Source organism: Filicampus tigris, chromosome 17, assembly GCF_054856515.1.
Source record: "Filicampus tigris isolate MCC_2025a chromosome 17, RoL_Ftig_1.0, whole genome shotgun sequence".
In the NCBI taxonomy this organism is placed as follows: Eukaryota; Metazoa; Chordata; class Actinopteri; order Syngnathiformes; family Syngnathidae; genus Filicampus; species Filicampus tigris.
The window spans coordinates 15,206,294-15,222,079 of record NC_141233.1 but is presented as its reverse complement, the minus strand read 5'-3'; the positions used below and the strand labels follow the sequence as shown (position 1 = coordinate 15,222,079).

Here is a 15,786-nt window from a genome sequence, read left to right as displayed (position 1 = left end):
TCTGTCCGCCAGGATGTAACTTATTGTTGACTTTGCTTTGAAATGTTTCCACTCAGGAAAAAAAAAAAAATTGACATATTGAAGATTTGTGTTGTATGTTAAAAAAAAAAAAAAAAGTATTTGTGGTTCACTATTCAAAAATTCATTGATTCAAATTTTTCTGTGAACCCTAACATAAGACAAAGTCTGAATAGGAAAGTAGTAATTGATATCAAGGAAGTATGTTGAAGTGGTACATCTCGACAAAGAGGCAAGCTTTGCATGTCGGGGAGGAGTTGTTAGTGGAAGTTATCAAAAGTCTTCGCCGCATTTGCAAGTACAGTACCCGCGAACGTACAGTGCATTTTTTTTTTTTCCAAAAACAAATAATCTGTAAGACGCTTATTTTTAGAGGTAATGTTGTTAAATGAATTTGGAATAAAGTGTTTGGGGATCATAGTTTGTGGTACGTTGCTCGGACCACCTTAAACTATATGCGCACTTTTGTTGTCTGAGTAAAGTACTGGAATTCTCAACAGAATGATTTGAAGGGTTGTACGGATAATTTACATTGTTTTAAATCTCTCGAAAGATTTCAAATACAACATTTCGGATTTAGGAAAAGAACTGCCTCTTGGGTCCAGTCTGTTTATACTGCAAATCCCAAGCTGGTTTGCCTCCCATTTTCCACTAATGTCTTCACATTCCCATTTTTATTATGGAGATGAATAGCGAGTTCCTTTATACTCCTCCAAAATGTCAATTTAAAGTGGCGCTGTCTCCCTCTGTCGGAGTACAAACGGCTCTTGTAATGCGGTCGCCATCGAGACCAAACACTCTGAAAACACCACGACCGAACCGTCCAACGCCTCGTGAGAGCGCTCTTGACGCCGGCGGTTCATATCTGAAGCGCGGCCCGAGCGGCCGCTCTGTGATGATGTCGACTGATAAATCGATCACACTTGGACCGAAGCCTGAGTGGGCGAAAGGGGGCCCTCACACAAAGACAGTCCGGCGTCCTCGCTCCGGTTCGTGTCCCCGAGCTTGCCTCATCTCGGATGCTTTTCCCACTTGACGACCAACACCGCGGCGACGCGACAAGTTGCCTGTCACGGGTCGCAAAATGAAACCAGAGCTTGTGGCCGTGACTCACGAGGTTTTATTAGCTTCAACCTCACCAAAGCGTCACATTTTCTGCCTCTCAAAAGGGAAGGGCGTAAATTATCCGGCGAGGCCTGCTCGGCACAGCAGCATAGATTAATGATGTACCTCGTCACAGCTGCCAGTCAGCGAGTCATGTTCCTCCTTGTAAGTCAACGCAACTGGAGTCAATTACAAGAAACCTAAAGATATACAGTATGTAATAAGTTAGCCTTTCTGGAGAAGGCAAAGAACGCTTGATTGCTCATACTGTGGAGTTATGGCGTGCTGACAACTTTATCGAATGTATCAACTGTGGTGGGGGGGGGGGGGGCGATCGGTTCTGTTGCTGCAAAAATCTGCAGACCGACACTTGAGAATTTGTCACTGTTATTAAATCGTCAATCTATTAAATGACCAGACGACATCAGGATTGGCTCCGGTTCATTGCGTCCGTAGAGGTTTCGTTTCAAAGTATCAGGGGGCACAATACCTCCAACTTTCACGTCTGGTCTGCAACCGTTTCGGGGGTTGGGAAATAAAGTATTCTTCTGTCAAAATCCAGTCTGCAGAGATTACGTCTCGACAGAACAGGGACATCATGAGGACTCTCTCACCGGTATTGTCTTTCAGGTCGGAATCGGGAGAACGAGTGTGGTCACCGGCGGTTAGCGAAGATGGCAAGACGAGCCCTTACATGGAATCTGACTCGCAGGTAGACACCAGTTTTCATTATGCAAAACACTTCGTTAAGATGCCTTGAGTGAATTTTGAGACTTGAAACCCTGAGTTGAGATGCAGTACAAAGCCAGAATTTAGATGCCTGTCTAGGAATTGGCACTCAAAAATGTAATCAAAACATTGAAAGGTAACCTGTAAAAAAACAACAACAAAAAAACACAAAGGCAAGTTTTTCTAACTTTCCAGGTGAGTGAGTTTTGTTGGGGGGGGGGGCCTATTTGGAAACCCTGAAATCCATACATTTTCACCAGGATACACGCCCCCAAAAAGTGCAATTTTTTTTTTTTTTTTAATTTAGTAAATACTTTTAAACAGCGCTTCCTAATTATGTGGTTATCGTTATGACAAAGATGTGCTTTTATTGTCTCGTTTTCTTTTGTCATTCAGAGTTCAGAGAGAATAACTGTGGGAATCCTTTTTTTTTTATTGCTTTGATTTCACAGCGTGCAACTTTGATCTGCATTTTCAAATCCATTAAAACCTGATCCCGGTCTTTTGATGGCCATGATGATCATTTGCTACAGACCGCAACTTGCCATCTGGGGCTGTAAATTAAGCGAGGGACTGTCTTTCTGTTGATCATAAACAGCATCCATAGAAACAGGCAAGCCTCGTTCCAACAATGGCGTGTCCCAGGATAGCGTATTGAAAAACGAACAAACGCATTCAGTGTTGAAAAAGTCGATTGCTCTCCGATCGTACCAGCTGCCAGGATACTTCAGGACAATGAAGCCGATTGCAGAAGCGTTTTTTTTCCCTTTTTTTTTTTTCCTGCTGGTTCTGAAGCATTTGGGAAGGGATGGATGCGTATAAGTGCCTAAATACGTACACATGTGTATGGAGCCTGAGAGTAGACAATGAAGACACTGTGAGAAGTGTCTTTTGTCAAGCCTCTTGGCCTTGGCGAGACCGGGGGCAATCACACAAAGAGCTGAGGTAGCATTTATTATCCGTCAGCTCATCAATAGACACTTGGCGTCCTTCCAGGAGAGTATTGCTTTCAGTTCGGGAGACGCGATGAAAGCTGTCGTATTGTCTTTTGTCGTTCATCAGGAATTGCGGTCAAGTGAGTTGAAATGTTCGGTCTTTGCGAGTAATGCCTGAGGCTTTTGCTTTGAAACAGCCAGACTGTTGAAACCTCAGTCAAGGTTACCTCTCGTCTAAATCTCAGGAGATCTGATATCATGGTATACACCTCAAAAATGTGTCTTGTACCGTAAAACGTGAGCGCCACTGTCATGTCAGTTATGTCGAAAATTTTAGATTTCATCATATCCACTACCATAGGCTATTTACGCATTTTTTTGGAGGGCTAACGAAACTCAAAGCGTAGTCGCCATCAACAAATCAGGACAAATCCAAAAATTTCCAGACGCAGGCAGTGACGTGGATTGCTAACATTAGCCAAATGGCTAGCTGCCATACACATAACTTGTTTTCAAAACCATGTGAGTCAGACGTACCATTATAGCCTTGTGTTTTCCTCTGAAACCCCAGTCGAGGTCAAGTCTCATGTTGATATCATTTCATCATATCTGGCACCATAGACAACTTACAAATGTTTGGATGACCGACAATATGACTAATAAAATGCATGTTTGGTACCTCAAAACATTATACAAGTCAGAAACAGACCAACAGAAGCAGTTGTGCTGACTGCTAATGTTGGCTACCCTTTAACTTGCTTTGGAAAAGTAATACCTTGAAGTTGTCTTTTTTTTTTTTTTTTTTCAACAAGCAACATTCTTAAGACGGTGATTTGGTCCGAAAGTAGCATTGGAGCTAATCCTAACTAATGATTTAATCAAACGTAACATAACAGCACTGTGTTTGTGCTGGAAATTTCAGTCAAAAGTCAAGCTTTCATCATAGCTGGTACCGTAAAGAAATGACACATTTTTACGCCACAGAACAATCATAACTTAAATGCTACCATCGCACAAATCAGCAACAGACCCAAATTTTTGGTGCTTCAAAACTTGGTGAAAAAAGCAAACCGACCAAAATTTTGAGACGGAGGCGGCGGGGTCAACTACTAACGTTAGCTACAACGGCTAGCTGACGATGCTTTTAAGTTCTTTTTACAGCAAGCCAGTGGTTCGTACAATCCGGTCTAGGTTAGAAACAAACCAACATTTTCGAGACAGATGCTAACAGCCAACTGGAGAGCTGCCGTAAGTGTTCTCAAAAGGCAGTTCTTTATACCATTTTGTAAGCAGTGGTGTCAGAAACTCCAGTCAAGGTCAAAACTCATCTAAATTTCACCATATCCGGTACGGTGGACAAATGACATATTTTTGGATGTGGAACATACCACAAAACCTTGACGCCGTCATCTCACAGGCTTAATTATAACAAATAATCAATGCGCTATTGCACATTGGAACGTTGACTGACGTACATATGCAGTGCATTCATATTGGAGACCGTGTTATTTACTTTGGTGACTCACACGGAGCTAATTACTGGATGGAGATGACAGCACACGCTATGTACGACTGTTGGCAAGCTACCGCATTGGTGTCATCATCATCATCATCATCGTCATCATCATCATCCACCACATCGAGTGACTGGCGAGGTTTCGTCTGCATCCTGCTAAAACACAGCTTCTACTACACAAAAGCAAAGGCACATGCTGGCTGACACGCCTGCAGCCCGAGGCAAAGCTCATCTGGAAACAAAATGGTGTCGCTGTCATCCATCAGCGCTACTTCAAAAGCAACCCCCTGGATGCATCGCAATTTTTCCCGTGCTGAGTTTGTAGGGCTAAAATAAAGATTATAGACAGGAAGACGAATGGCAACAATTGGAAGTCATTAAAATGTAGCAATGGAACAAACAAATGTTGACTTTTAAGACGGCAAGTAGGAGCGGAGAAAGCCGTTGACTGACAGGTGAACCTTTTGAAAAATTTGAGATTTTATTTTCTGGTCATATCACCCAACTCTCCGTTGGTGATGCAACTAGTCCTTACGATATATTTTTTTTCTGGTACTGCCGTTCCGCGGGATTGCACCGCGGAAATATATTTGCGGTTGGCTAGGTGACCAAGGACGAATGTGGATTTATTTTTTGGAAATACGGACAGGTTCCTGAATATGCCATATTTCTTTAAACCTTGAAAACACATATTCCCATGTCAACAAAATGACTTAATCAGCTTTGACGTCACCACGCAGTCAATTTTAATAGCAATGGAATTAAAATAACATCATGTCCACCCGCCCACTTATTTTCCTACGAGAGAGCGTTTTCTCTGGGAAAGTCTTTCCCCCTCGATCTCTAGTCAGCAATTTAAGATCCAAGCGTCCGCTTCTGTTCTTGGGGGGAAAAAAAGTTTTCCGCCATAAACCGCCGGTTAAACCGACATTTCCAAACCTCCGATTAGATGGAAGTTCTTGGGGGTAGCCTGTCGGTCGGCGTTAAACGGTAATTCCTGGCGCGAATCGTCGGAAATGCGTCGCGTGGCAGTTGGAAAGCTGCAGCGTGGAGCTTATCCAGGCTCGGCGGGAGCTGACAGATGGAATGCTTGCAGGATTTTTTTGACATCGGGTTGTCCAAAGTTCGGCCCGAAGGTCATCCGTAACCCGCTGCGCATTTTTGGGCCCGATTCATTTTCAAATACGTACAGTGGTCCCCTGCTCGATCACACTTTATCTACTTTTTCTATGGAATATGCAGGAATCGCCAAGAATAGAAAAATAAAAACTTCAGTAATGAGTCAATTGAAATGTATGAAAGTTAATTTTCTGTCATTTTCAGTGACAAAATGGCCGCCCAGTGAGATGGACAAAAACGGGTGATGCTTAACACATATTCCACAAACGCAATATTAATCAGAATGCCGCATTTCAACTAGTGGGCCTGCATAGAACATATTCTTGGAAAAAAAATGTTTGTCTTGACTTCCCATTAATAGAGATACTACAGTATATGTAAAAAAAATATGTTTCAAATGTGTTCAGGAAGTGTGTTTTAATGAGTTCAGATGTGCTGTATCTACTGAAAATAATTTCATCTCCAAAAGAAGGGAACCGGAAAAAAAAATTGAGAACCACTGACCTACAGCATTTTGGCCGGATTTTAGCATGTCTCTCAAAACCAAGGTGAAGTGCCCCCTCCTCTTCCTTACATGTTTCTAGTGGCCTTCGGTGGAAATAATTTGGACGTTTTTCTCAATTGTGTTTTATGAATGAAACGAGGTTGCTTGATTCCAGGATTTGCAACAAAAAAAAAAGAAAATCCAAGTTGTAGTCATTCCAGCTGACTGGCTTCTAGCAATACGGAATCACTTGAGGGCTTTAGATTCTTGCGTGTTGCCAAAATGTGTTTGCAGGGACCACCGGTGCTTAATCCCCTGCCAGGGAATCTGCTGAAGCATAGCCGAAAAGTCTTTTTGAAAGAGCTCAACACCTGTGACCCGCTTTATTTGCTTGTTTGTGTTCACTCTTTATCCGCTTAAATCCTCCCTCAAAAGTGTCCCAGTCAGTCTGTGGTTTCTCTTGATGGGGTCAGGGTGCTCTCTACAGGGGGTAGGCAGGGCACAGAAGTTTGGTCACATCCAAAAGAATCATATTGTTTCATTTATTTTCAAGGATTAATGCCGGATTCCTGGTTTTTTTTTTTTTGCCCTAATTTTCTCACTGGCTTTGTAGCTTGCGGATGCTAAGCCCCTAAAATGGCTGCTGCTGTGTTGAAACATGGATCCTCTAAAACCAGGACCTGATTATCACTAACCCCCACCAAGGAAGGCTGCATTTCCAAAGCTGTTTGTGTGCTTGTTAGTACGTAAACCGATACAAATACTCAACCAACTTCCACTGAGTTTTATGGAGATGTGGCACGTAGGCCAAGTTAGAATTTGGGAAATTTCAATGCAGATCTGGTCTCTGATGTCATCAAGGTGACTTCCAGCAACACCTAATCCAGGAACGGGTTTTCCTTAACCTCCACCAAGGAAGGTTGTATTTCCATATCTACTTGTTTGTTTGTTTGTTTGTAATCAGGATCGTACAAGCCCTTACCAGACTTGCATTGAGTTTTGAGGAGGGATGGCGCACCGCCCAAGGTAGAACCCATAAGACTTTGGTGTAGATTTCTTCCCTCACTAAGAAACATTGGTATTCAAGATCCAGGACCTGATAATCCCTCGCTTCTATCAAGGAAGTTTGCATTTCCGTAGCCTTTTATTTGTTTGTTAGTAGGCAAGTTCGTACAAGCTCTGAACGGACTTTTTTTCCTGGTGGGGTGGTGCAACTTTTTAGTGCACGTCTCTTCAAGTTGACTGCCGTTGTGTCGAGACACATTTCTTCGGAATCTGGGACCTGATTATCCCTAACCTCCGCCGTTTCCATAGCTCCTTGTTTGCTAGTAGGAATTACGTACGAGGCCTTAAACAACGGAGTTATTTTCGAGTGTTGGTGCCTAGGCCAAGTTTGAATCCATGGAATTTTGGTGCAGATCTGGTCTCCGCTGTTTCAAGCAGTGACCCAGTACTTAGACAGCCCCGTGAGCAGATGCCATGTTGTTTTCCCGTCTCTCTGACCTGCCCTGCCGCCCATCTGTCTGTCACCTCCTCCCCGAGCCCGCCTGTCTCCCCCTCCCCTGAAGGGCTGGTTTGTGTTTGCTTAGCGGTGCAGAGCACCATGAGAAGGGGCTTCATTTGGAGGGTCCGCAGGGATTAAACCTTGCGGGAGAACAAGGTGGTGGTGGTGTGTGTGTAAATGTTTAGGTTTCCGGCCAATCAGGGCCGAGCCAGGCAGGGGTCTCCAGACACATGATTTCAATTAAGGTCCTCCACCTTTTACCCCCCCCCCCACCCCCTTTCTCCCTTTCACACTGTCTTTTTGACCTGAAGTAACTGAGGTACACTCACTAACCTCTTTCCCACAGAGATCCTGTAAAATTATTTCGAGCTGTTCCAGAAGATCTGAGATTTTCGGAGTTTCATACACACCATATCCGGCGTGATGTTTGAAGTAGTGGTCAGGCAGTGACAATTGCTTTCAACACAACACGGAAGAGAGTGTATGGTGTTAAATTTGATATCCCAGATCCTGCTATTCCGGTATTTCCTGACACACAGGCGGTTTCCCCATCGGTGATACAACCTCAGAAGCAGGGGGGGAATCGCTCGGTCGGCTTAACCCCCCCGCCCCCTTTTGTTGCGCTACTTTTCACACAGACTGGAGACACGGGTAAAAGCCGGTTTTGGTTGCCAGTGAATTGCAGAATACGCGTCCGCACGGGTCATTCCGAGCTCTGATACGACGTCCAAATCCAGGGGGGCGTTGTACCCAATCTTTGACGACACCTTTCACACAGTAACTCCAGAAACGGGCGGAAAATTCCTGACTGGTACAAGACTGTGTGAAAAAGGGCCACGCAGATCTCTTCAAACCTACTTTGCACTCCTTCCCCACCTTTGTGGCGCTGCCTGGACCCTGCCAAGCTCTGAAACTGCCCCCAAAAAGTGGAAAATGGTGACTTCCTCGACCCCCTCCATCTTGATACCTTTCACACAGAGACCAGCTCTGACAGTAGACCTGCCGTACATCCGCCTTTGCCTTTCACACACTGTCAAGCAAGGGCTGGGATATTCTAGAGCACTTTTCCACAAATAACAGTCCTGCGGTCAATTGATTTTTTTTTTTTATTTGATTTTTTTTTTTTTTTTTTTTTTTTTTAATGGCCAATGAAGATGTTTGAATTTCAGGGGTCCTGCTGCTTCCACCACAGGAACCATGTTGATTTTGAATGCAATTCAAGAGGGTCATTTTGGTTTTTGAACGTCTTTACAGTTATGAAGAGACGGCCTGTCCGAATGTTTGACGAGGTCTTCCAGTTGCTTTGGCTCGCCTTTATCGTTCAAAGCGTCTGTCTGGAGCGCACCAGGCGATAACGGGGCCTTTTTTTTTTTTTTTTCCCCCCAACATGTAAACTTTCTGGTCAGAGGAGAGGAAGCTTCCAGAAAAGGCCTGATTATGGAGGACCCATGTGCATGTGTGTGTGTGTGTGTGTGGTCCCAGCAAGTGTCGAGACAGGATGAATTCCAGCTTTTCCCATCTGTTGACATGATCCATGTGGTGAAGCAACAAGTACAAAAGTATTGGGACACCTGGTCGACACACTGAAAATGAGTTCTTCTCTTCTCTTTAAGAAACGTATTGGGACATGGCAAGCTGTACGATCTCAGGGTGTCGGTAGGAAGTCTTCAAAAGACACTACATGGACAAATCTGTCGGGACACTTGGTCACTTAACGTGGAATTGTTCTTTTTAAAGGAGAACTCAAGGCAAGAAATTTCCTTGCAATAATATGCAAGTATTCTATGCGGCCCCAGTAATATATCACGCAGTATTCGGAGTAATATTACGTTTGTGGAATCGGAATAAAGCAGATTCATCTATATATTTCCATCCATGACGGGACGCCGTTATTTTGTCATATATTGCCCTCTGTTGTTGATTTTAAAATGGACTAAGTGCAAATGTTACCCTTTTTCCTGGGTTTCGGTCACATGACATCGATAATGCGAGCCCGAGGGCACTTTGACGTCAATTTCAGTCGACAAACGGTAAAGGACAAAATGGAGAAAATGACACAAAATGGAAAAATGTTTTGGGTCACCTGGTCGTACCGCTGAAAATAGTTTTTCTCTTCCTTTTAAGAATGATTTCTCAAAATGACAGGACACAGACAAAAGTATTGGGGCAGGACAACTTCTGGAAGTGAAAATAGACCATCCGTCCATCCGTGACGTCCTCCATGTACGTCGCTTGCTATTGTGTGGCAACAAGTGCGATCAGTTGACCTCAACCTAAACACTGACCGTGCTCGTGTGTCCACGGCATTGGCGCGGCGCATTCCTCCGAGCGGCTCCAGTCGAGCGAGAATGTTGGAAGTTTGCCTTCTTGCGCGATGGACGTCGACGTTATCATTCAATGTCTGCTAAATGCAAAATGACACATTTTTGCCTACTATCCATCCTCTTCAATACGAGAGGGAAATATGTATGTTTTTCTTCCCTAACAATTTCTTTCCTAACAGAACTTCCGGCCCATCACCAGCGGCTACACCAACTACAGCCGCAAGCCCTCGTACACCCCCGAACCTCAGCCCCCGCCACCTCCGCTGCTCCCCATGCAACAACATCATCATCATCATCATCATCAGCAGCAGCAGCAGCCACCCGCCAACCATTCGCTCAACGGCCATTCCAAGACCAACAACGGCCACGGCTACGCACACGGCAACGGTAACGGGCACGCTCAGTACAACAGCCCGACTCCGTTGTACGGCAGCAACGGGGACCGGTCCCTACACGGGAAAATGGGAGGCCTCAGCCTGAGCGCCCCTCACAGGTGAGGATATCACCCGCAGCGAACACCCTGTGAAGTGAATTCAGAGATGTTGAATATCATTGTGTTTCCTAGTCCCGAGCCTCCTGCTCCCTCCCCCGTCCAGAGCCGCAACGGTGTGGACATGCAGTCGCACGTCTACAAGATGCTGACGGACTACGAGGAACCCTCCTCAGAGCCCAAGCAGTCCGGGTCCTTCAAGTACCTGCAGGGGATCCTGGAGGCCGAGGACGGAGGTAAGCACATTTTGAAGACAACATGGCCCTTTTCTAACTTTCATGTATCCAAATAAAATGATTCAAAAAAAAATATATATATATATATATATATATATATATATATATATATATATATATATATATATATATATATATTTAGGGGAAAAAAAATATATACATATATATATATTTTTTTTTTAGTTAGACAAAATACACAATTGTAATGTCTTCATTTCAAAAATGAAATTAAATTAAAATGCATATCTTTGTCAAATAATTCTATTAAAATCTTGTTTGAAAATACTAATCAAATACAATACTCTATCCAGTGAGATACAACCAATAAATGTAAAAAAAAAATTTTGAAATCAATTTAAAGTACAGTTAAAGTGCTTTACTTTTTTTTTTTTTTTTTTTTTAAATCGTATTTGTCATGAGAAGCCATTCCCATAGTTTTTCCATAACAATCCGATACCCGAGCAGCGGCGTTAGGCAGACGCAAGACGCCCAGCACCTGGACGAGAACGCGTTTGCGTGTCTGGGCATTAGTCACATAACGACATTATAAATCCCCGCTTGGCTCGTCCGTCTCACTGACATACTTTTCCTTTTATAGACGGATGCGGCCAAAGAGAAGGAAAACATGGAGGAGGATGAGGAGGGCGGGTGGGAGGAAGATGAGGGCTCTTTAAATAGCGCGGACGAGGAGGGGGAAGCAACCATTTAGGACAATAAAGTGAGAAAAATGTCCTGTCGTTGGAATTTCCACTTTTTGAGTTGTAATTGATGGCTTCCCGAGACATTTTTTCGCCTAAAGTTCATCGACGCAAGCGTTTAATCATAAATGGGCATCTTTGTACGCTCTGGATTTTCAACTCTTGTTTTGAACCAGCCCACTGTAATGAAGTTCACATGAAGAGAGTCAGCGCATTAGCGCAAACAGATACCGTGTCTTTACCACATGGCGGCTGTCTGGGCTGAGGATAAAGTCCATCATGTTGACGGACAAGTTGAGCCCCCACTGAGAGAAGGATTTGCCTTTGAGGGGCTTTTACGTCTTGTCTACTGGAATTCCACAGACTCCTGGAGATGCTGGAGTTGGGTTTGTTTCAGTAGTTTGTCTGATTTTTCCTCTGTCAAAAGAAAACTAGAAAACAAAACATGTCAGAAAAAAGCCTACTAAAACAACTACACTCTATTTGGCATTAATCAGAGGTGCTTTAAATGGTGGCAGGAGTGTGCTGACCCGCATGAGTTTGAATGTGATTGCTTAGTTCTGGATACAGCCACATCCCCAGTTGCGAGGGTGTGCACACTTATGCAAACGCATTATCTCAGTTGTTTATTCTTCATGCCCTTCTTGAAAGGATTTGGTGACTTATCTTGGGCTCATTCTTTCACATCACAAAAACGTGGCATTCGATCAGGGGTGTGTAGACTTTTTATATCCACTGTAGCTAATTGACGCAGCTAGCCGACGCCATATCCCGCCGCGCAGCGCTTGACGTGAACACCGCTGAGATGAATCCGGCAAAAGGGGGTTTTCCGTGGTTTGGACGTCGCAGACGGATGAAAGCGGCGTCAGTGCTCCAGACAAATCTGGCCTCCCCCGAGATAGCGCGAGCGTAAACGACTCCCGCTCATTTCCACGCAGACATGCTAGAGAGGGAAGTGAAGGCGGCGCTGCTAGCGTGCCGCTGCGCTAGCCCGCCGTCCTGGCAGACATTAGCGCTGATTGATGGTCTGCTTCACGTGGCGTGCGAGCGCTTTGGATGCCGTTGGAAACACCAAACACCAGAATGGATTAAATGGATTTAAAAAGACAAATTTGTACTGTGCGTGAGGTCATCACAAAAAAAAAAAAAAATATGGAACAATGTAACTTATGGAATTCCTGTGGAATGATAATTATATTTCCAGTTAATTTAATGAATCTTTATATTTCATAAAAATGTACAAATATATATACAGTATGTGAAATAAAACTAAAAACACAACAGATCTATTGTTTTCAATATATAAATGAAACAATTATTTAATGAAATACATTTCTGAAATTCACTATGTAGGTAAGCATTTGTATTTATTTCTTTTATTTTGTTTGTAGGCGTGTCCCCGACAGAGCGGATGAGGAGCCTGAAGTCCCCGGTGCGATCGCCCGTCCCCAAGCTGGGAAGCCCCCTCCCCAGTGGCGTGTCAGGCCTCCAGAAGCTCCCGCAGTGTACGCGCTGCGCCAACGGCATCGTGTACGTACGCCCGTGCTAGCCGCGTTAGCGCTCGCCGTCGTCACGCTACTGGGAACGACGCTAACTCCTTTAAACGATTTAAAAATCAAAACAAGAGCTGAGTTTAAAGTTGTGGAAAAGTTACGACGCCATGCCACAAAAAAGGTAACAAAAAAAAAAAATGCACATTTAATTGCGGTCGCTCATAACGTCCATGTCCAAGAGGTACTGTATGCTCAAGAATTACTGCTTTAGTAAACTTTTTACTACAATGCATTTGTGTTTGATCTTGAAGAGCTGTTTGTTTTTAAACATTGTTTTAAGGGCAATTTTTCTTTTGATTTTATGCGCAGTATATTTTTTATTTAACTGCAAAGTTACTTGCTGTAAAATGTTGCCTTAAACAAGTGTTACTCAGTGTGCTTGACGTGTACCAACAGGCAAAGCGACCCAGGAAGTTGGGTCCTATTCATCAATGAAATCATGAACACACACACACACACACGCATGCACAAATACAAAAGATGGCACCACGCCCTCCTGCTGGTAAAAGCAGGACTCGGCAAGCAGTGATGTAATGGCCATGTCATTAACAAAGAAAGAAGTTTTTTTTATTTTGGGAGTAATTCCACAATCCCACAAATAAAGTTCAGCTGTTCTAGTCAGCTTTTCGTGACATTTCTTCACCTACCAATTTTTTTTTGTCTTTTTATTTAGTTACAGTTACTCCATTACAAACTGGGGATGTGTCCGTGTTCAGAATGAACCAATCACATTCAAACACATGTTCTAGTAGGCTTTTCCTGACATTTTGTTGCTTTAGTAGTATTTTTTTTTTTTTTGCCCTCTAAGCTGAATTTTTACAGGTTTTAAGCAGCACTTTGATGTTTTCTCATCCTCTACGCAACATTTTGATCAATTTTCTAACCCTCTCAGCTACGTTTTGGCATTTTGAAACCTCTGGACATGTTTTTGAACGTCGCCTTTTCCCTCCAGGGGCACCATCGTAAAGGCCCGCGACAAGCTGTACCACCCCGAGTGTTTCATGTGCGACGACTGCGGCATCAACCTGAAGCAGCGTGGCTACTTCTTCATCGAGGACAACCTGTACTGCGAGACGCACGCCAAGGCCCGCGTGCAGCCCCCGGAGGGCTACGACGTTGTGGCCGTCTACCCAAATTCCAAGGTGGAGATCGTGTGAGGCGGACGCAGGACACTGTGCCGACACTTTCGGCGTAACGCTCCATCGTAGCTGGCGTTTGTTTTGGGGGCTTAGGGAACGTCACTTTTTCCTCTTTGTAAGCGGCGATGCATCACAGGCGTGTGTCACGGGGAGCGCCAGTGGAATGTCGGCGTGTTGTTTGGCTGAACTCTAACCCCTGGCTAAATGGCTCCATATGCAAGCATGCCAGCTCCGCCTTCGCAAGTGTAAACAAAAAAGCCGGCAGGAGGGAGAAGGACAGCACTTTTCCTTTCTTTTCTTCTTCTCTTTTTTTAACGCGTTTACCCGGCTGCGTTTACTCAAGTGACCCATTCAAGTGACAGCCATGACCTACTCAGCTATGAAATACAGTGGACCCCAAGTACAATGGTGCTTTGACATACAATTTTAATTTAAATCATCTTTACCCATTTAAATGAATAGAAATGCCATTGATCTGTTCCAGCCTCCCCCCAAAAATAATTTGACATTTGTTTTTAATTAAAAAAAAAAAAAATGGCACTCTACAATATTTGAGTCAGCCACATTTTCTGCATCAATTCAATCCGTTTCAATTGAATTTAACGGACATTGCGCTCCTGGTGTGGATGTGTTGGCCACCTGGGGGCAGTACAATACAGACATAGAAGAGTTTCTCAGCTGACTCGGTAAGCTGTTGGTTGTTCTTTAAGTTAATGTAACACCGCTGCACTAATGCTATGTGTTAGCCCATCTTTGGCGTTATGCGTTGTTTGTTCGTATTAGGCTGAACAGACTTATCTAAAGAAAAGCTAAGCAGTTTTAAATAAACATGTAATTCTCTTTTGTTTGATGTTTATTTTGACAGTAGACTTCCGATGGGAGTTGCAATGAACAGCATGCGCGCCCATCTTAAATTTTTCTCTGCAAGCCAAAGCAAAAAAAATTCGGATCACTCAAATCTCAAGGCACCACTTGTAATACAATAATACAATGAGTTAAAAAAAAAATAGTCATCATTCTCGGGACCTAACAACAATGACATCTATTTTTATATCAAAATGAATTTTATAATGACCAGTTTTTTTCTATAGTGGGTAATTGTAAATGTTGAAAAATGTATATTGTCGCCACACTACGCTTTTTTGCTGCTGTACATATACTGTAAACATTAACTGTGTGCCATCTTCTGTACTTTAGTTGTTGTTGTCTTGTCAACATGTCTTCTTGTTTATTAACTTATTGTCATGCCAACACTCAACACACACAAAACCGTTTAGAAAATAACGGAATGTATCCAATTATTGTGCCATAATCATTAGAATGTGAATAATAAGACTTAATTACATGTGGAGTCCCTCAGGATTCCAACTTTCAAGTGCCTGAACACACCCCCCTGCTGACGTCATTTACTTGCCAACTGCCTTCTTTTCTGGATTGTTTTGACTTTATCATTAAATGATTTTAAAGTGTGTGAAAACTGTGTTTCTTTTTTTAGCAATAATTATTTGAATGTCTGATCCATGACTAATATGTGTATTTTTATTTTTACTGACAAATTTTAAGAATTCTTATCTGAGCACTGTTTGTGTTACAATTAGTTTTCTAAATTTCAGAATTGTCTTAAGTTTGTATATTTGGTTTTTACTTCAAAATATTTCACAACCTGGACTTCTTTCAAAAGTTTCTAGGTTCTAGATTTTCAGAAAACAATCATAACTTTGGAATTTTCATTTTGTTTACGAGTTGGACTTATTTGGAATTTCGTTTTTTTAAATGTTTCACAATAGGGATATTTTCTGCCTTTTTTATGTTGCAGATCTCGAACTTTCTGGCAGCTTGTCGGCAAGAATCAGAGGGAAGTACACACACGCACACGCGCGTGGTGACACAATGGGCCTTCTGTGTTTGCGCGCTGACATTGCTTACTGGACCGTTGT

General features: G+C 43.2%; 1 protein-coding gene across 1 annotated transcript in view; it reads left to right on the top strand.

Moving 5' to 3' along the window:
- pdlim4 (PDZ and LIM domain 4) overlaps positions 1 to 15,318 on the top strand; it is a 28,625-nt gene extending 13,307 nt beyond the window's left edge. The window contains exons 3-7 of the mRNA XM_086012927.1: positions 1,753 to 1,834; positions 9,913 to 10,226; positions 10,299 to 10,459; positions 12,549 to 12,687; positions 13,663 to 15,318. Of these exons, the coding sequence (XP_085869053.1) occupies positions 1,753 to 1,834; positions 9,913 to 10,226; positions 10,299 to 10,459; positions 12,549 to 12,687; positions 13,663 to 13,867 (901 nt within the window). The 3' untranslated portion in view covers positions 13,868 to 15,318. The remainder of the gene's footprint in view (positions 1 to 1,752; positions 1,835 to 9,912; positions 10,227 to 10,298; positions 10,460 to 12,548; positions 12,688 to 13,662) is intronic.
- Positions 15,319 to 15,786: the final 468 nt, after the last annotated feature.